General features: G+C 38.5%; 1 protein-coding gene across 1 annotated transcript in view; it reads right to left on the bottom strand.

The window, feature by feature from the left end:
* Window positions 1–316: 316 nt before the first annotated feature.
* The window catches only part of Slc9b1 (solute carrier family 9 member B1), a 49,046-nt gene continuing 28,283 nt past the window's right edge, over window positions 317–21,079 (bottom strand). The window contains exons 6-11 of the mRNA XM_045143529.1: window positions 15,276–15,451; window positions 13,998–14,104; window positions 12,369–12,518; window positions 6,275–6,383; window positions 4,843–4,979; window positions 317–529 (exon numbers count right to left, since the gene is read on the bottom strand). Coding sequence (XP_044999464.1) covers window positions 317–529; window positions 4,843–4,979; window positions 6,275–6,383; window positions 12,369–12,518; window positions 13,998–14,104; window positions 15,276–15,451 — 892 coding nt within the window. The remainder of the gene's footprint in view (window positions 530–4,842; window positions 4,980–6,274; window positions 6,384–12,368; window positions 12,519–13,997; window positions 14,105–15,275; window positions 15,452–21,079) is intronic.

Raw genomic sequence — 21,079 nt, 5'->3', positions numbered from 1 at the left:
TGACTTTTTCTCTCCTCTCTCTCTCAAATAAATAAAAATAAAAATATTAAAAATAAATAAATAGGAGCTGGACAGATGGCTCAGCAGTTAAGGTGCTTGCATGTGAAGCCTAAGAACTCATGTTCAAATCTCCAAGTTCCTTGTAGTCAGATGCACAGTGAGGCAAGAGCACAATGCTGCATATGTGCACAAGGGGGCACATGCACCTGGAGTTTGTTTGCAGCTGCTGAAGGCCCTGGGTGCCCATTCTCTCTCTCTCAAAATAAATAAAAAAATGCAATACAATACAAGAAGCATGTGGGTGATGGCAAATTTTTTAATGATATTCAAAACTTTTCATAGGCATTGTTATTTTGCTTGTGTCACTGTGTTTAAGCATTCTGGGTCCCAGTATGCCAATCAGGAGAGCTCCATTTGGAGCTGTGATCAAGATGGCTAAAAAGGCCATTGTCATCACATCCCTTGAATAAAATTCCAAGTGGGGTGCGCTGAGCCTTGCTGTTTCTAGAACCAGAGGACTTAATACAGCCTGCAGTTGGGAAGAAAAGGGCAGAAAGAAAAATGTAATCAGAGTTAACATATAATAAAAATGGCTCTGTTAAAAACAAAAGCAAACACCAAAACAAACAGACAAAAAACCAAACTGACCACCTAGATTACTCGAGAGTAAAAGAACTAAAAATGATGAGCAATTTACTCATCAGTTCTGTTTTTGTAACAAATATATTTGGAGGAAGGGAATACTCTTCCCAAATCATGTGGGCAGACATTTTGTGGCTGTTTTTGTCCCCTCAGGCTTCCTCTACTTCAATATCTCCTGAGTGCTCACACTGCTCCCAGAACCTTAGGAACTCCTGTTGGATCAGGGTTTGAGTTTGTTGCCTCTACCATGTGCCACTAGGTTCATGGCTGCACCAAGGTAACACAAGATCCTGAGTCTCTTTGGGGCTCCAGGGTGTGCTGCTTTTCTCATTGTTCTGAGTACTTGTGAAGTTGTGGGATAGAGACTGACAGGTCCTTTGGAATCTGGCAAAATGACTTTGAATTCAGATCTTGCCTCAACTAAATGAGTGAGCTTTTTAAAAGTCACTCATGTTCTGTAACCTAATTATTTGTCAATTCAACCTCATAGTATGTTACAGGACAATTGTGAGGGTTCTACACGAGAATGCAGAGAACACCTGGCACACAGTAGGTATTCAGATAATTTTAAATTACTGTTCTCACTTGTTCCTCCTCCCCTGTCAGGGGGTGCACTCCTTACATTCTTTGATTTATAGTGACTCTAATGAGTCATAAAGTACCCCCCCACTAGGTATATTCTTGTCACTTATTTATATACTAAATTTTGTTGTTTTTGGTGGTCTCACTGTGTAAGATCCAGTAGGGTGTCATCTAATTTATGATTATCCTGCGTCTGTCTCTTGAGTGCTGGTATTACAGGCCTGTGTTGTTGTGCCTAGCTTATATTTATTTTTAAAACTTCTTTACATTTACTTATTTTTTTATATTTACTAATATAGGTTAGAAATTGCCTTAAATTTTCAGGGACTAAATAAAAGTCTCCCCCCTCCATGGAGGCACAGAAAAATAGCCCAGAGGTGGAAACAGTACCTCTGAAATGGGACATTATGGCAAAAGAAATCTGCAACTTAAGGTCAGTGTCCAAATCTCAAAGCAATGGTTAAAGGTGGTATTTTTTTCACATGACAACGGAAGCCAGTGTGCTGAATGCTCAGGAGAAAAGGATCAATCTCATAGAAAACCAATTCTAAAGAGTCTAACAATTTAGAAGAGGGTCTTTACAGATATGAAATACCAGGAAACCAGCACTGTTGAGTGATGATGGCCATGGCATGAATAATGTCACTTATCATTACATGGCACTTGCCATATGGTAGGTTCTATTCTTTTTTTTTTTTTTTTTTTTTTTGAAATAGGGTCTCACTCTAGCCCAGGAATTCACTATGTAGTCTCAGGGTGGCGTCGAATTCACAGTGATCCTCCTACCTCTGCCTCCCTGGGCACCACCATGCCTGGCTGATAGGTTCTATTCTTAAAGCTTTCCATTTATTAATGTATTTACTGCTCTTGACAAACCTGCCACTGGGAACTACTATTAGTTGGTAAATAATTCCCACAAAATAACTGAGATTTAGTACTATTTCCTTAAAAAATCAAATTTGCAAACACATCTTACATTTATAAACTAAATTCTTTATAGCTCTCTTAATGTCTTTCATTTTTCCACTTTAATTTTCAGCAGTATCTCTGAGTAGAGGTACAAGGGAAAGGACTGAGGCTTAGTCAATTTTATTTCAGAGCATAAAATGGAAGAAAATGATCAAGGTTAAGACATGTCATATTTAAAATATTTGATCTAACTTATGTGAGACATCATCATGTCTGTCTGTTGTGACTCTACTCATACAAAGAATGTTGGCTGGTAGTTTAGTTTATTGGTAGGGCACTTGCCTACCATTGCACAAGATCTAGAGTTTGATACTCAGCACTGAAAAAAAAGTTACAAACTGTTTTGCGAGTTCTTGGAACCCACTTGATATTCTCTGTTTGTAAGACAGCCTGGCTCAGCCCTGGGGAAGTACCAGGCCAAAGTAAAGGGATTGGGCAGGTCCTGGGTAAATGGTTTCCTTCTTCATACTTGCTTATCTTCTTTCCTGCTTTAGGAAAATGATGAGTGATGAAACAAAGTTCCAAGTTTGTTGTTGGACAAACAGCAGAAGTTAATACAAGGTTATTATTTACATTACTTTGAAGGAAAAAGTAATTATAATGTTGTTAAATCAGCACCATCATGTGCCAGAAACTGTGCTTAGCATTTTCCATGGATAAGCTCCTTTAATCCTCACAACACTGCTGGTCAGAAAATAAAATCATAGATCTCATAGTAAAGTGAGAAAATTGAAGTTTTGAGAATGTAAGAGGTTACTTAGCTAAAGTTGTAGACAAGTAACATAGTACTCAGAACTAACAATAGAGCTTTAATAGTCTCATGCCAACTGGAATGGAGAATTCTGTTGTATAGACATTTGTAAGCTTCTGTTTTGTAATAACAATGGAGAAAAGAACTCCAGAAAATCGAGGTATAATGTTGCTATGATTAACAGTCTAACCACAAGAATGAGAACAAAACAGCCACTCTTCCTAGATGTTCACTCATTCATTTTAGTAGACATATATAGTCCATATTTATCTTCTGGCCAGGTACTGGGTTAAATGCTGAGGGGGAGGTGGAGAGATAGCAAGTGAACAAACAAATAAAATGCCAAAAAACAGACACTGTTCTTGTTCTTTCTATATAATAAGTTGGGGCAGAGGCGATTCAGTTATTAATCATTGAGATTTAAAAATAAATGGGGCTGGAGAGATGGCTTAGCGGTTAAGCGCTTGCCTGTGAAGCCTAAGGACCCCGGTTCGAGGCTCGGTTCCCCAGGTCCCACGTTAGCCAGATGCACAAGGGGGCGCACGCGTCTGGAGTTCGTTTGCAGAGGCTGGAAGCCCTGGCGCGCCCATTCTCTCTCTCTCCCTCTATCTGTCTTTCTCTCTGTGTCTGTCTCTCTCAAATAAATAAATAAAATAAAATAAAATATTAAAAATAAATGTATAATTAAAAACAGTATACATACATTTATGTAATAAAGTGAATATAAGGGTTAGGAAAGATATATTAAAAACATTATGAATAAGGTTATAATATTTAGCTTTATAGTATTCAACAAAATACTTAAAATCCCAATTTTCAAATTTTTTTATTTTATATTTATATTTGAGAGAGAAAGAGGCAGACAGAGAGAGAATGGGCAAACCAGGACCTTCAGCCACTGTAAAAAAACTCCAGAAGCATGAGCCACCTTGTGCATCTGGCTTACATGGGTTCTGGGGAATCAGACCTGGGTCCTTTAGATTTGTAGGCTAGTGCCTTAACTGATCCCTCCAACCCCAAATTTTCTTGTTTTATACTTTAAGAAAATAGAAAAAAAAATCATAAAACCTAGAAATTGTTTGTCATTAAAAGTACAATTTTAGCCAGGTATGGTGGCATACTCCTTTAATCCCAGTACTCAGGAGGCAGAGGTAGGAAGATCGCTGTTTGAGGCCAGTTGGGGACTACAGAGTGAGTTCTAGGTCAGCCTGGACTAGAGTGTGACCCTAACTTGAAAACAAAAAAAACATACCAACAAAGTACAATTTTAAATTTCAGAATAATTGTTTTTAAAAGTGAAAAATTTAGAAAGTTACATTAAGTTTTAATAAATATCTATCATCAAACCTATTAAAAGTAAGGTAAGAGGGGCTGGAGAGATGGTTTAGCAGGTAAGGTACTTGCCTGGAAAGCCTAAGGAACCAAGATTTCATATAAGCCAGACATACAAGGTGACACATATGCAATGTTGTACATGTATTCAAGATGGTACATGTACCTGAAGTTCAGCTACAGTTACTGGAGGCCCTAGCATTCCAATTCTCTCTCTCTCTTTCTCTTGTTCTTATTAAAAAAAAAAAAAAAGGCCACTCTGTTGGGCTTGCTTCAATTAAAAAAAAAAAAAGGAGGGTAAGTTAAGGTAAATTAGCCCACAATTTGTTTCATTTTTTTGAGGTAGGGTTTCACTCTAGCCCAGGCTGTCCTGGAATTCACTATGAAGTCTCAGAGTGGCCTTGCACTCATGGCAATCCTCCTACGTCTGCCTCCTGAGCGCTGGGATTAAAGGCATGTGCCACCACGCCCAGCTTTAGCCCACAATTTGTGATGGGAATACTTTTCATTTAGAATTTTACAAAAATCATCAAAAATAAAATTATTATGACTTAGTGTGTTCTTACCTGGACTGTAGCTTTAGGGATCCATGCTAAAGCAATAAATATTTTCTCCTTAAAACTGAACCCTGCAAACGACATCAATGCGAATGTGGCTAGAATCCGAGCACATAATGCCAAAATCAGGGTAGCAATGCAAGTGCCTGCAATGCATCAGAACAAACATAAGATGTTTGGGGACCAGGGTTTTCCATACTTAGAAGAGCAACTTCTAAAACCATTGGAACAATTTTAAGACTGTTGTCACTTATGTCTATTTTTATACCAAAATAATGAAGAATACAACTATGATTGAGACTTCCAGCTAAAGTGTTAGAGATTATCTGATGGGGTGCCATGCAAATAAGAATGATAGCTGGGCATGGTGGTACACACCTTTAATCCCAGCACTCAGGAGGCAGAGGTAGGAGGACTGCCGTGAGTTCAAGGTCACCCACCCTGAGACTCCATAGTGAATTCCAGGTCAGCCTGGGCTAGAGCCAGACCCTACCTTGAAAAACCAAAAAAAAAAAAAAAAAAAAAAAAAAAAAAGAATGATGACTTCAGTTCATTTTGAAATTATGTATTTTGAGTGGAAAAGTAAGGTCTCACTCTAGGCCAGGCTGGCCTGGAACTCTCAGTGATCCTCCTACCTCTGTCTTCTGAGTGTTGGGATTAAAGGCATGGGCCACCACACCAGGCTTTATTTAATTTTGAACTAACAGACCTTTCTGGTTATGCATTAAAATAACAGCAATCAGAAGCATCTTATAAAATCCAGTATTTTCTATTTTTTTAAATTTTTTTATTAGCATTTTCCATGATTATAAAAAAAATCCCATGTTAATTCTCTCCCTCCCCCCCACTTTCCCCTTTGAAATTCCATTCTCCATCAAATCCAGTATTTTCTCTCAAAATAAATATTAATCTATTTCTTTGGATCACTTGGAACATATTTAGGGTTGTCTTTGGTTAAAAACAAACACAAAGGGTTAAGGAAAAACAAAAATATTAACATGTGTTCCAAGTTTATTTTATTTGTTTGAGAGAGAGAAAGAGGGAGAGAGAGATAGAGAATGGGCATACCAGATGCATGCACCCCCCTTGTGCATCTGGCTTACATGGTTTCTGGGAAATAGAACTTGGGTTCTTTGGCCAAATTTGCAGGCAATCACCTTAACTGCTAAACTATCTCTCCATCCCAGCATATGTTTTAAATAAAAGTAAAATGTGAACTGGGTATGGTGATGTATGCTTTTAATCCCAGCAGTTGGGAGGTAGAGATAGGAGGATCACCATGAGTATGAGGCCACCCTGAGACTACATAGTGAATTCCAGGGCAGCCTGGGCTAGAGTGAGACCCTATCTTGAAAAACAAAAACCAAAATAAAAAAAAATGCACTTATCATTTTCTTGAATAGTTTTATGTTTTATATATTTTTCCTTTAATTATTCTTACCAACAGAATTTGATTCAAGAGAGTCAACAGCTACTTCTGATCCCACTAAGCCAAAAAGAAGAGGTTGAAAAATACTCCATGCATGTGAAATAATGTTTTGGATACTATCCTGCAAAAAAGGGAATTACACTTTTTAGTTATTGTGGCACATAAAGATAAATTCATTTCAGGGCTGGAGAGATGGCTTAGCGGTTAAGTGCTTGCCTGTGAAGCCTAAGGACCCGGGTTGGAGGCTGGATTCCCCAGGACCCATGTTAGCCAGATGCACAAGGGGGCGCACGCGTCTGGAGTTCGTTTGCAGTGGCTAGAAGTCCTGGCGCGGGCGCGCCCACTCTCCTCTCTCTCTTTGCCTCTTTCTCTCTGTCTGTCACTCTCAAATAAATAAATAAAAATAAAAAAAAATTAAAAAAGATAAATTCATTTCAGAAATGCAAAGTCATTTTTAACTTTTAATAATCTTTGATAAACTGGTAATGTTTTTTGTTAGGAGAAATGTTATAACCTAATTAGTAAAAGTCAAGTAAGTTCTTTTACTGAAACATGTAAAACTTTGGTTAAAAGTAATATACAAAAAACCCCACTATTATTTCATTGCATCACAGAAAAAGCACACTCTGGACTTTCAGAAATATCCAGGAAGACTTCTAGAGATGGAAACATATGATGCCAGATGAGAACATCTGGCTTTTGGTAAGAGCATTGTGAAGACATTCCACTAACAGTTATGGAGCCCAATCCCATGACAATGAACCTCGAAACAAAATTCTGCTAGTTTCTTAGGCCTGCTTCCCACAGGCACAGGATGACTACTTAAAAATTATCTTTTCTTTAAGACTACCCTAAAACTATGTATTAGATTCTTTGTTTTTGTTTTTGTTTTTAGTTTTTTCAAGGTAGGGTCTCACTGTAGCCCAGGCTGACCTGGAATTCACTGTGGAGTCTCAGGGTGCCCTTGAACTCACTGCGACCCTCCTACATCTGCCTCCCAAGTGCTGGGATTAAAGATGTGAGCCACCACGCCTACTAGATTCTTCTTTGGATACCTGCTCTGTCAATGGAAAGGTGAGAGGAAAGGCCCCTAACGGTGCTCATACTGTAGGATTCAGGATGGAGATTTGGGTCTCAGACTGAGCTTATCTTTCTTTACAGAAGATACCTAAGAATTTTGTTGTCCCTTTTTTGGAACATAAACTTTCTTCATAATTTTTTCCTTTATGAATGTTTTGATTGTCCTTTATAAAAGTTAAAGAAAGGAAAAACAACACAATATGATTTCTTGTTTATAGCATAGTGTTACCCTAATTGTTACTTTTAATCTTTAATTTTTTTTTCACCTAAATACTATATAAAGTATTATTGGGGTAGTGGGGACATCAGAATTTTGGCTTACAGAGTAGAACCACTGGTAATGTAGAAAATCAGTCTTCAGAGCTCCACTTATGAAAACTTTTAGGACATGCTCCCTCAGAGCAGGTGTGATGAATGAAGACCATGCTAATGGAGTAAGGAAAAGGATTTAGCACTTTGGGTCCTTAAAAAGTGAGTGTTGGGCTGGAGAGATGGCTTAGCGGTTAAGCGCTTGCCTGTGAAGCCTAAGGACCCCGGTTCGAGGCTCGGTTCCCCAGGTCCCACGTTAGCCAGATGCACAAGGGGGCGCACGCGTCTGGAGTTCGTTTGCAGAGGCTGGAAGCCTTGGCGCGCCCATTCTCTCTCTCTCCCTCTGTCTTTCTCTCTGTCTGTCACTCTCAAATAAATAAATAAATAAATTTTTAAAAAGTGAGTGTTTATATTCAACTCTAGAATGGTTTGAAATTGTAAAGAAATATGAAAGGGCACAGTTGGGTCAATTATGCAATGTTTCTTTTCAGCCACCCTCATGTATTCTAAAAATGAAAATGAAAAAGTGTAAGTCTTTTTTTTTTAAATTTTTTTTTAAAATTTATTTATTTGAGAGCGACAGATACAGAGAGATAGAGGGAGAGAGAGAATGGGCGCACCAGGGCTTCCAGCCTCTGCAAACGAACTCCAGACGCGTGCGCCCCCTTGTGCATCTGGCTAACGTGGGACCTGGGGAACCGAGCCTCGAACCGGGGTCCTTAGGCTTCACAGGCAAGCGCTTAACCGCTAAGCCATCTCTCCAGCCCAAAGTGTAAGTCTTTATGGTATTGCCTGCTAGATATGCTGTTCCTTGGTAGAAATTTCTCATAGTGTGTATTCAAGAAGTGCCTGAAGCCGGGCGTGGTGGCGCACGCCTTTAATCCCAGCACTCGGGAGGCAGAGATAGGAGGATCGCCGAGAGTTCGAGGCCACCCTGAGACTACATAGTGAATTCCAGGTCAGCCTGAGCCAGAGTGAGACCCTACCTCGAAAAACCAAAAAAAAAAAAAAAAAAAAAAAAGAAGAAGTGCCTGAAATTGATTTGTGTTGATTTTTAAGTCCATGTAATAATAAATGACATGTGGTTTCTATGGTATTATTGTGTGCTTATCTTAATGATGACACAAACCCAAGGGTTTCTAAGTCACAGTTTGTGCTTATATTTGAATAAAAATACTTGAAATTGAAGATATCCTTACCCTCAACAAACCATGCTATAAGGAAATGTGAATAAAACCTTTTTTGCTTTTTTTTTAAAAAAAATATATATATATATATACAGAGCTAAGCTTGTTGGTTTTAGCCTGTCTGGATTTATGTGTGTATGCATATATGGACATCTAAAATGGCCTGAAGCAGACATCCATGTCATTATAGTTGCAAAATGAAAACATATTGGCAAGAACATTGTATGAATGGTTCATTTATTTGCAATGGGTCTTTGCTCCTTTTCACTGTGGATATTTTAGAAATGAGTGTCACATTTGAAATTAGATCTTCTAAATTGCGGTTTTGCTGCTTTCCGCCCTAGGTCCTCAAATAAACTGATGTGAATGTAGTTTTATTCCACCCTGTGTGAAGAAGCAGCCACACCTCCACAGAATAGGAGGAAAAACCTAGAACTATTTCAAGTTTTATCTTTTTGTATATGAAAATAAATTAAAAAATGGATTCTTATTTCTTTTATCATATAAAATAATTCCTACTGTTTTCACTTCATTTTTAGCAACATCTCTCATTATTAATCATTTAACTAGTTTCATAATCATGGCCTTGATATTCATGACCATACAGTAGCTAATACTACCTATACAAGACCTGCATAATAACAGGGGAAAATGATGTCATAAAAATACAAGAAAGACAACTTGGAAAGAAGAAGGGATTCAGTGGAAGGGAAATCATAATCCCAGGGGATTCTGATCATGGTATACTTCCTATATGCACAGAAGTTGTGAATAAAAATTTTTTTTGTTTTTTTTTTTAAATTTTAAAAAAGAATAAACATATTCATGTAGCAAAAAAGTAAAAACTTATAAGTTTGGTTATATAGAATTTTACTTTCCAAAACACCATAAGCAAAGTTGAAGATAAGCAAAACTGTATGTAATATATATATTTAATTATATAGCTAGGACATATATATTAGAAACCAAAGGGAATAATCCAAGAATTATGGGAAAAGAATATAAATATCTAATTTAAAAAGAACATATAAAGAGAAGGCTAATCTACCCAGAGAAATGTAAATTATAATGATGACATATGTTTTCTTTTTTTTTTCAAGGTAGAGTTTCACTCTAGCCCAGGCTGACCTGGAATTCACTATGGAGTCTCAGGGTGGCCTCGAACTCACAGTGATCCTCCTACCTCTGCTTTCCAAGGGCTGGGATTAAAGGTATGTGACCCCACACCCTGCTTATATGTTTTCTTATATATCTAACTGTGCAAAAAGAGAACTAGTTGAGATATTACTAGTACACTCCTATACTGTTAGTAGGAGTATAGATAATGAAAATAATTTGAAATGATAATTTGACAGTACCCATCAAAATAAAAACAGATTCTTCTTTGAAATCCAGAAGTCCTATTCTAGGAATTCTTTCAAAAGTAATTTTTTTAGGGGGGGGGGTCTCAAGGTAGGGTCTCACACTAGTCCAGGCTGACCTAGAATTCACTATGTAGTCTCAGGTGGCCTTGAACTCTCAGCGATCTTCCTACCTCTGCCTCCTGAGTGCTGGGATTAAAGGCATGCACTACCTTGCCTGGCTTCAAAAGTACTTTTATATATGAAAAAGACATATGAACAAAATTGTTCATGGTAATATAATTTTTATTTTTAAAATAGAAAATATCTAACTATCTATACATAGAGGATTGGTTACTCATTTCTTCCAAAAGGAAGAAATGAGTAACTGGAGAAATAAACTTTATACTTAGTGGGGATGAAGGAATATTTTGCATATTATTCCATGTGACATATATGTATAATATTTATGAACATACATATATGTATATAAATAATTTTTTTTGTTTTTTTGAGGTAGGGTTTCACTCTAGTCCAGGTTGACCTGGAATTCACTATGTAGCTTCACATGAATATGTTTGCTACATGAATATGTTTCATCTCGAACTCATGGTGATCTTCCTTCTTCTGCCTCCCAAGTGCTGGGATTAAAGGCATGTGCTACCACGCCTGAACATACAATTTTTACATTATCATTTAAAAATATATTCAAATCAAAAGTTCATTATAAAATGAAAGAAAAATCAATGTATAAAAAATGGACAGAATTTAAGATCCACTTTGTAGCATACTTAAGTAATAATGTGATTGAATAAAAAAAACTAGTAAGAGAATTAGCGGCCTATAAACATTAAATTTTATGAACATGTTTACATGGATGAATAGTATAAAAAGTTAAAGAATAGCTCTGAGTTGGCTGATTACTTGGGAACTTCCAGCTGCTGGTGGGTTTCCCCTCAGCTCGGCCAGGCCCAGTCAGGATGAGCAGAGGGGAGAACCCCCTAGCCCTTACTCTCTGTATGGGCTATTTAACCCCGTCCAACTCCCCACATGGCAGGAGCACTTTGAACTTTCTTTTCTTTTTAAAAAATATTTTATTTATTATTATCATTTATTTTTATTTTTTTTGCTTTTTCTAACTCTAGCCCAGGCTGACCTGGAACTCACCATGTAGTCTCAGGGTGGCCTTGAACTCATGGCAATCCTCTTACCTAAAAGTGTGAACCACCCCGCCCAGCTTATATTTTATTTATTTATCTGAGATAGAGTGAAAGAGCATATAAGAGACAGCAAGAGCATGATGGGTGTACCAGTCCCTCTAGCCACTGCAAAGCCCAGACACCTGTGCCACCATATATATCTGGCTCACGTGGGATCTGGAGATTCAAACCTGGGTCCTTAGGCTTCACAGGCAAACGCCTTAACCGCTAAGCCATCTCTCTAGCTCTCTCTTTTCCTTCCATGGCTTTCCTAGGCCCTCCATGTGGGATCTCTAGCAACCTGGGTGCCTTTCTTGGGTTCTGTACTTCCCTCAATAAATATAATAATTTAATATAAAAAAAAGCTGGGCATGGCGGCACATGCCTTTAATCCCAGCACTTGGGAGGTAGAAGTAGGAGGACTGCCATGAGTTTGAGACTACTCTGACAGTACATAGTGAATTCCAGGTCAGCCTGGGCTAGAGAGAGACTCTACCTCGAACCCTCCCCAAATAAAAAGTTAAAGAACAAATTAATTAATTAAAGCCATATAATTATATTACATAAAACTTGGAAGAAGGGCTGGAGAGATGGCTTAGCGGTTAAGCGCTTGCCTGTGAAGCCTAAGGATCCCGGTTCGAGGCTCGGTTCTCCAGGTCCCACGTTAGCCAGATGCACAAGGGGGCTCACGCGTCTGGAGTTCGTTTGCAGAGGCTGGAAGCCCTGGCGCGTCCATTCTCTCTCTCCCTCTATCTGTCTTTCTCTCTGTGTCTGTCACTCTCAAATAAATAAATAAATAAAATTTTAAAAAAACTTGGAAGAAAAGGAAGCCCAAAGTATTTCAAGATGTTTTTCTGAAACACCTTATTTTTTTGATTGATTCATACATGTCCTGAGAAAGTAGAACATCTTCCAATTAGAATGAGGAGATTTCTTACATGTCCATTATGCATTTCAAAAGACAGTTGTTTTGTCTCATTTATATATTCACCTTCTCTTCAGCCCACTTTGTTGCTGCCATGAAAGACATCACTAGTGTGCACAACCCTCCTGATCCATGTAAGCCAATGTGATGGCTGCCTAAGACGACAGAGACACATATACTCAGGACAAGGAAGGCTCTCTTCAGTGTATGTCTTTCCTAGAAACATATTTAGAAGTTGTTTTACATTAAATATATAAGTCTTGGCATTATCTATCATTTATTTTTGACCGATTACCATATTTCCAAATGTCAGATTAATGTCTAAAATGTTGCCTCTATTCCTCATCAAAAAAAAAAAATCTGGGGCTGGAGAGATGGCTTAGCGGTTAAGTGCTTGCCTGTGAAGCCTAAGGACCCCGGTTCGAGGCTCGGTTCCTCAGGTCCCACGTTAGCCAGATGCACAAGGGGGTGCACGCGTCTGGAGTTCGTTTGCAGAGGCTGAAAGCCCTGGCGGCCCACTCTCTCTCTCTCCCTCTATCTGTCTTTCTCTCTGCATCTGTTGCTCTCAAATAAATAAATAAATAATTGAAAAAAAATTTAAAAGAAAATCTGGCAGATATGGTACCAAGTTAAGAACTTTACAAATATTAAACTTCCATCCTCTGATATATCTCTGATGCTGACACCACTAAAGTGGTTATAATACATTAACTGAAAGTGAAGAAAACTTTCTATATAACCTTCCATTCAAAATGAATTATTAAAAAATAAAAATTTGAATATTTCTTCAGTTAAAATAGGTGTTATAGGTAAGTTAGGATGAAAGTTACCAAAATGTAAGTTAAGGCGTATGACAATCAACAATTATGAGGTCAAGGCCAGCCTAAGCTACACAGTGACACTTTGTTCTCCCCCCCCCACCAAAAAAAAAAAAGAAAAAAAAAGCAGGTCTAAAAGCCATTGTTCAAAGAAAGTAGGAACAAATTTAAGTCAGAAATTATGGCAAGCTCAATGGGAATCTATCTCTTTCAAAACTGCTCAAGGAAAAGTTTGGGACAAAAAAGATTAGGAAACATTATTAAGCATGAACAAATAATTTAGTGGAGAAAAGGGTGGGGAGAATGAAGATGGATATTTGGAGATATATACATTTATCTGAGATTTATTTGCCATGTTGGGAAATAGGGAAATATGGGCCCGAATCAATTACTACTGTGCTCAGTTTTAAGTGAAAAGGAGATAGTGGAGGCGACTTTTGGGAAAAGAAAAAATAATAAGTTTGTAGTTCTTTCCAAAGTTCAACTCTTAGAAAGGAATGTCTAGTACTATATGTATGCTATGGTTTGGATATTGAGTGTTCTTTAAAAGTGTGTGGATATAAACTTGATCCCCATGGTGGTGGTACTGGAAGGTGGTGGAACCTTTGGAAAATGGGGCTTGTGAGAGGTCAAGACAGACTGTGAGGCTCCAGGGTTCTTGATAAGATGGTTTTGCTCTGCTACTCACTCTTGCAATGGTAATGCATGGCCTTGACTCTGCCATACTGTTCAATCAGTCATAGACTGGAGTCTTCAAAACTGTGAGTCCAAGGAAATCTTTCTTTGTACAGGGTTACTGATCTCAGGCAGTCAGTATTGTGATGGAAAATTGACTAACACATTAAAGTTCTACAAATCAGATTAAGTTTTTATTTACCTGATCTCCGCTTGGAAAATGTTGAACAAAAAATCCCATGGTAATACCTAACACGATACCAATACATATGTCCCGCAAAGATGATAAGATATGGTTGATTACGGTACCTGTAAGTACACAACAAGAAAAGCTTTTCACAGAAAAATATTTTTATGTATACTTCACATTAAAAAATTAAACCTAGATGGCTCATGAAGAAAGCATTTTATAGAACAAATTACAAAATTGGACCATGTATGAAAACATATTTAAATATATTTGAAGTTAAATGTGCATTCTTAAATAATTCAATATAAACATACAACCTGGAAATTCCCATTGTAAAACTGAATTCAAAAATAAATAATAAGCCACAATGTGTTCTTTTCATGTCATATTTATCTTCTCATTGCTGGTTCAAAATACTGAACCAAAGCAGCTGATGGGAGGAAAGGTTTTATTTTGGCCAATAGTCTTGAGGGGAAGGTTCCTCATGGCAAGGGAGAGATGGTAGCACAGAGGCCTGGCACCACCTCCTTGCCACAGCAGGTGGAAGATAGTAACCTGAGAGTGTGCTGAGCTGTGGCATGGGGAAGCTGGGTAGAGCACCCAGAAGCCTGACCCGAGAAACATGCCTCCTCCACAAGGCTCCACCTTCCAATCTATGACCAAGCATCCAAAACACATGAGTTTATGGGGACACCTGGTTCAAATTACCAGCTCTAACAACAGAACCCATCAAACCAAGTGAGGCAGGAGACTGCATAGTAAAAGCTAGTGAAGTACCTGTGACACTTCTCACAGGGTTGGTAATTCTTAAGATAAATATACATAAATGTGAAAAGAACAACTTGACAACAGTCATTCCAGGGTCAATTCTAGAAACAGATGTGTCACTTGAGTTCTAAATTGATTTTCTTTCTTTTTAAAAATTTTTTACTTATTTATTTATTTATTTGAGAGTGACAGGCGCGAGAGAGGGGAGGGGTAATGGGTGCACCAGAGCCTCCAGCCACTGCAAACAAACTCAATACATGCGCCACCTTGTGCAGCTGGCTTACATGGACTGGGGAATGGAGCCTCAAACCAGGGTTCATAGGCTTCACAGGCAAGCACTTAGTTGCTAAGCCATCTCTCCAGGCTGTAGCATCTTACCAGGTTTATAATGAACTTTCTTAACAGAATAAAAAGGTGTTAAACTGAAAAGTCTTTGTTAATAAGGAAGCAAAGTCAGAAATTCAGCTAAATTTTTATTACAAACAATATAAGTCAAAAATGGCAGATACAGTTCTTGATTACCTGAGGCAAAAACTATGCTCAAGAATGTGTTGAATCCAGTGATAGCGACAATATCGTCCAGACTGCTAGCTGCGTTCAGTAAAGTTGGAATGCCTTCCTTGATGCCAAACCCATTTTTCTGTAACAGCAGCATGGAAGGGACTACAACGGCAGGAGAGACGGCACCTAGGACAAAACTGTAAGACCAACTTTGAAAGCCATTTAAAAACATCCTTTTAACCAGAATCTGTTACATAAACTATACAATAAATCTATTAATCTTTTCTTATGTATTTATTTTTTGTTTAAGACCAAGTTGATCAATATGTTTACTGTAGAATATTTCAAAACAAATCTATTAATCTTTTTAAAAATATTTATTTGACAGGGGGGGGGGAGAGAGAGAGAGAGAAAGAGAGAGGCAGAGAGAGAGAGAGAATGGGCACACCAGGGCCTCCAGCCACTGCAAAGGAACTCCAGATACATGCGCCACCTTATGCATCTGGCTTATGTGGGTACTGAGGACTTGAACTTGGCTCCTTTGGCTTCACAGGCAAGTGCCGTAGCTGCTCAGCCATCTCTCTAGCACCTATATTAACCTTTGAAACAATTTCATATAAAATCATTCTGCATTTGGGTGAAAGCAATTTAACAGAGATAAAGAACACATTTTGGTGCTGGCTAAAATCTTATAGAAATGTGGTTCAAAGCTGGATGTGGTGGTGTATGCCTTTAAATCCAGCACTCAGAAGGCAGAAGTAGGAAGACTGCCATGAGTTTGAGGCCACCCTGAGACTACAACCTGGGCTAAAGCCAGACGCTATCTCAAAAACAAAACAAAACAGAAACAACAACAAAAAGAAATGTGGCTCAAAGAGTTAGACTAAGCACATATTGCAGGCTCTCCTCTGTTCTTGTTACTTTTTAAATTTAAATTTCAATACATTTTTTAAAAGAGAGAGACAGGGCTGGAGAGATGGCCTAGCGGTTAACCGCTTGCCTGTGAAGCCTACGGACCCCGGTTCGAGGCTCGGTTCCCCAGGTCCCACGTTAGCCAGATGCACAAGGGGGCGCACGCTCTGGAGTTCGTTTGCAGAGGCTGGAAGCCCTGGCGCGCCCATTCTCTCTCTCTCCCTCTATCTGTCTTTCTCTCTGTGTCTGTCGCTCTCAAATAAATAAATAAATAAATTTTTTTTAAAAAGAGAGAGAGACAGATGGAGACAGAGAGAGAGAGAGAGAGAAAGAGAAAGAATGGGCACACCAGGGCCTCTAGCCACTGCAAACAAACTCCAGATGCATGTGCCACAATGTGCATCTGGCTTGCATGGATTCTGCTGAATCAAACCTGCATCCTTAGACTTCACAGGCAAGCATCTTAATGACAAAGCCATCTTGATAAGAGGACATAAAGGCACTAGAGAAGTCCATAACCTAGTTCAAAAATAAAGGAAAATCCATAATGCACAAAAACTAAGTATTCCAACAAGATAAATAGTAGATTAGGGTTTAAAAAGGAAAGCACAAGCCAAAATGTGTATGATTGCTGAGAAATACATGATATATATTTTTTAAAGGTACTCCAAGCTTAGAATTAGCAGATGTTAGGTCTTTGGAGGAAACCAAATGGGAAAATATTTGCATTTATACTAAGAATGACCCCAATAATTTACCTTCCACACGTTCCTAGTGCTTTGAGTCATTAAGAAGCAAGGTGCATCCTAAGGAGAGAGCCATCCCATCATACCTCAAAAAGGCCCCAGCTGAAACTCAGAAAAATTGGCAAAACATGCAAGGGTGCTGTTTTTCTGGTGAACTGGATACCAGCACAAGGGGGAAGGAGATCAACACAGAGAAAAATCAACTCTTACCAAATCAGAGAGCCAGAGACCCAGAGGCCCCCAACACCTCATCACTGAAGCAGACCAAAAATGAACCCAACATAGGGGAGCCAGAAAGAATGTCAGAGCCACATGTGGGTCATGATATGCAGAGACATTTATCCTATCCATAACTGTGGGCTAACTTCACAATGCTTGACCCATATACCTCAACAAGGAGGGACCAAGGGGAGGGGATAGGTCACGGATGAGCCTAATAATGGTATCAAACTGACTGTATTTGCTGAATACAAAACTAATCAATAAAAAATTAAAAAAATAAATAAAAGGATAAACAACAACAACAAAGAAGCAAGGTGCTGACCTCAAAGAATATATTATCAAACTTTGGCTCATCTCTTCTACTTTCACTTTACAATGGCTGGAGTGAACTCTTGGGGATATCTCTGGTGCCTTTACAAGCCAGTGCTCAATTGCTCTGCCTGCTACCTGTAGTCTAACTGCCAGCACTATGGAGTTCTAAGAGCTGTGGGCTGCTGACAAAAGCTTGGGCATGCTACAGAGGTTCTGCCACCCTTACCCCCAGGAGAAGAATGATGACTGGAGCGATGTGAATTAGTCTAGACAGCTTATATAAGTAGAATACACAGTAACTGCGCTATTGTGACCTGTTTATTTCAATCAGCATACTATGTGACTCCATGGTGTAGTAGGTGGTGGACTTTTCCCTTCTCATGGCTGAGTAATGTGTGTCTGTAGTACATTTCTTCATCTTTTGATCTTTAGATACACACTAGGGCTGTTTTTACCCTTTGGCTATTGTGAATAATTTTGAAATAGACACAGGTTTACAAATCTCTCTTCAAATTCTGCTCTCAGTTCTTTTGGATATATGACCTATAGTGGGATAGTTGGATCATATAATATTTTCAGTATATTTCTTTTATCCTAGATATTTATTTGATGTTTGATGTGTGTGTGTGTAAGCGTGAGTGGGCATGCCAGTGCCTCTAGCTGCAGTAAATAAACTCCAAACACATGTGTCATCTTGTGCATCTGGCTTATGTGGGTCCTGGGGAATCAAACCTGGGTCCTTAGGCTTCTCAGGCAAGAGCCTTAACTCAGGAGCCAAACTCAGGTCCTCAGGCTTGTTCTTTATCTACTGAGATATTCCCAGACCTTCTTTTAACACACACACACGTACAGTGATAGTTTGTTTTTGCCTTGCATTTCCCAATGATTACAAATGTTAATTTTTCATATTCTTACTGGCCATTGTCAAGTAATTTGCCCATTTTTTTTGTTTACATTTTTGAAACATGACCTTATTTTGTATCTCAGGCTGGCCTTGAACTCAGATAATCTTCCTGCTCAGCTACCCATGTTTTGGGATTATAGACATGAGCCACCATGCCTAGCTTGCCCATTTGATGATTTTTTTTTGTTTTTGTTGTTGTTATTATTATTGAGTTGCAGAAATTCATTTATTGTAGACATTAAGTTCTTATCAGGAATGTATTTCTCAATCCACTTCCTTATTCTGAGTGCTGTTTTATAAAAATATTTTTATTTAAGTGAGAGAGAGAGAGAGAGACAGAAGGAGGGAGAGGGAGAGAATGGGTGTGCCAGGGCTCTAGCCACTATGAACTCCAGACATATGTGCCACCTTGTGAATCAGGCTTATGTGGGTCCTGAGGAATTGAACCTAGGTTCTTTGGCTTTGCAGGCTAGTGCCTTGACCACTAAGCCATCTCTCCAGCCCAGGTGCCATTTTTTTCATGTTATTTCATCTGCTATGCATATGCTTGAATGTTTGATGTGGTCCTATTCATCTATATTTGCTTTTGTTGCCTGTAACTTCCAAAAAATCAATGCCTAACTCAATGTCATGGGACCTTCCACTATATTGTTTTACATGTGGATATTAGTTTTCCATCTTTGTTTTTGGTTTGTTGGTTTTTTTCGAGGTAGGGTCTCTCTCCTCCAGGCTGACCTGGAATTGACTGTGTAGTCTCAGGGTGGCCTTGAACTTATAGCGATCCTCTTACCTCTGCCTCCCGAGTTCTGGGATTATAGGTATGTGCCTCCATGCCCAGGCCTTATGACCATTTTTTTTTAAATGAAGAATATGACCATTTTTTTGGTGAAATTTTTCTCTCTCCATGTGATCTTGGCATCTTTATCTATGATCACTTGACCACATATGTGAAGACTTCATTCTGGGCTCTCCATTCTGTCCCATTGGTCTGCATTTATCTTTGTGCCACCATCTCAGTTTTTGATATTGAAACTTAATATGTTTATGGCATTTCATAAATCTTTTGAGTTCTCTTCATAGTCTTTCATTTTTAATGTATTTTTTTGAGGTTGGGTCTCACGCTAGCTCAGGCTGACCTGGAATTCACTATGGAGTCTCAGGGTGGCCTCAAACTCATGGCAATCCTCTTACCTCTGCCTCTCAAGTGCTAGGATTAAAGGCGTGCGCCACCACGCCCAGCTATTTTTAATATTTTTTAAATTTAGTTTTTTCATTTTTCAAATTTTTACAGAAAAGACTTGGTATTTTCAAATTATCTTTATGTTTACTGACTTGTCCTATTGCTGATCCTCTAGTGAACTTTCCAACTCAGTTCTTGTAGTCCTTGGCTCTAGGGTTTTTGCACGCTTCTTGTGATATGGTTTCTATCTTGTTAATATTCTCACTTTGTTCATGTATCCCTTTCTGATTTCATTTTGTTGTCTGTACATATTCTTTTAGATTGTTGAGGACCTTTATGATGAATATTTTGAACTGATGTGGAAACATTCATGCATTTACACATTTCTTTTTTTTTTTACGTTGCATTCTGTAGACTCACTGCACTGAGACATGAATCACTTTTTATGTTTGCTTTGTTATTTGTTTAATTTGTGCATTTTGAAAAATTGTCACCTTTCCCAGTCTCTTTTGTAAGAGAAAGAATTCTACCAAGCAATCAGTCTATTTATTTCTGGGGGTGGTCTTCTCTGGTCTGGTATTCTTGTTTTCTCCCGCTCAGTAGGTCACTGTTTTGTACTGGGGAGCTGCTTCTGGGTCTTGGTGGTATTGTAGTCTCTCAGTGCATGAGTCCCTTTAGTAGCTTACCTTTATTCTCAGTGGACCCAAGGTATCCAAATGTTCCACTTTCCCATAAGTGTTCCTAGGCAGTGAAACAGAAGCCAGTCTCTTGCATGTTCCCTGAAAAACCAAAACATAGGTCTCATATTCACTCTTCTTTTCCTCTTAAGGAAGACACTGGAAGGTGAGTATTCCCCCACCATCGTTCCAAGCTGTGCAGAGAGGTGAAGAGGTGTAGTGGTTAAAAACATCAGATTTTCCTACGCTCTCTCATTCACTTCTTCTTAGTTTTGCATTTGCTTTGGGTCCTCTAACCTCTATTCTTACACCTAGGGTTATACAAGGCAGTGTGTTCCATATGCTGCTATTAAGGTGGTGTTTCTCTAGTTGAAGGAGAGCTTGAAACTTCTGATGCCACCATTTGCTGCACTATCTCTGCTGCGCTAGAAAATTTAAAAGTGCTCCAAGGAAATTTAATGGTAGAAAAGTAGATGTTCCCAAGTGTTATCTGACTTCCTTCACTAAGAGTTTTCTTCTGAGAGCTTCTAACATATGACTTGCATTAGAGTCCCGATCTCAGACTTTGCTTCTGGGAAACAAGATTCCTTGCTTGGTAATAAAATTGGCCTTTGTACCAGTAGTACAGACAGTCATCTCCAGTCATTAAAAGTCTTAAATATGCAAATAAGCACCCATTGGCACCTATTAAAGTGTCATGAAAATTTGAAGGAAAGCTAACACTTTGAATTAAAGGATTATGTTCATTACATAGAAAAATGTCTGTGAGGAAGGGGGCATTGTATAATGAGAACAACCAGAATATGACTTTAGAGTAACTATCAGTGTTCTCCAAATAATTGAAAGGATATTGAATTCAAAATACACTGAAC

Source organism: Jaculus jaculus, chromosome 2 (genome assembly GCF_020740685.1).
Source record: "Jaculus jaculus isolate mJacJac1 chromosome 2, mJacJac1.mat.Y.cur, whole genome shotgun sequence".
NCBI lineage: Eukaryota > Metazoa > Chordata > Mammalia > Rodentia > Dipodidae > Jaculus > Jaculus jaculus.
Note: the sequence above shows the minus strand (reverse complement) of the source record. Positions and strands in the feature narration are given on the sequence as shown.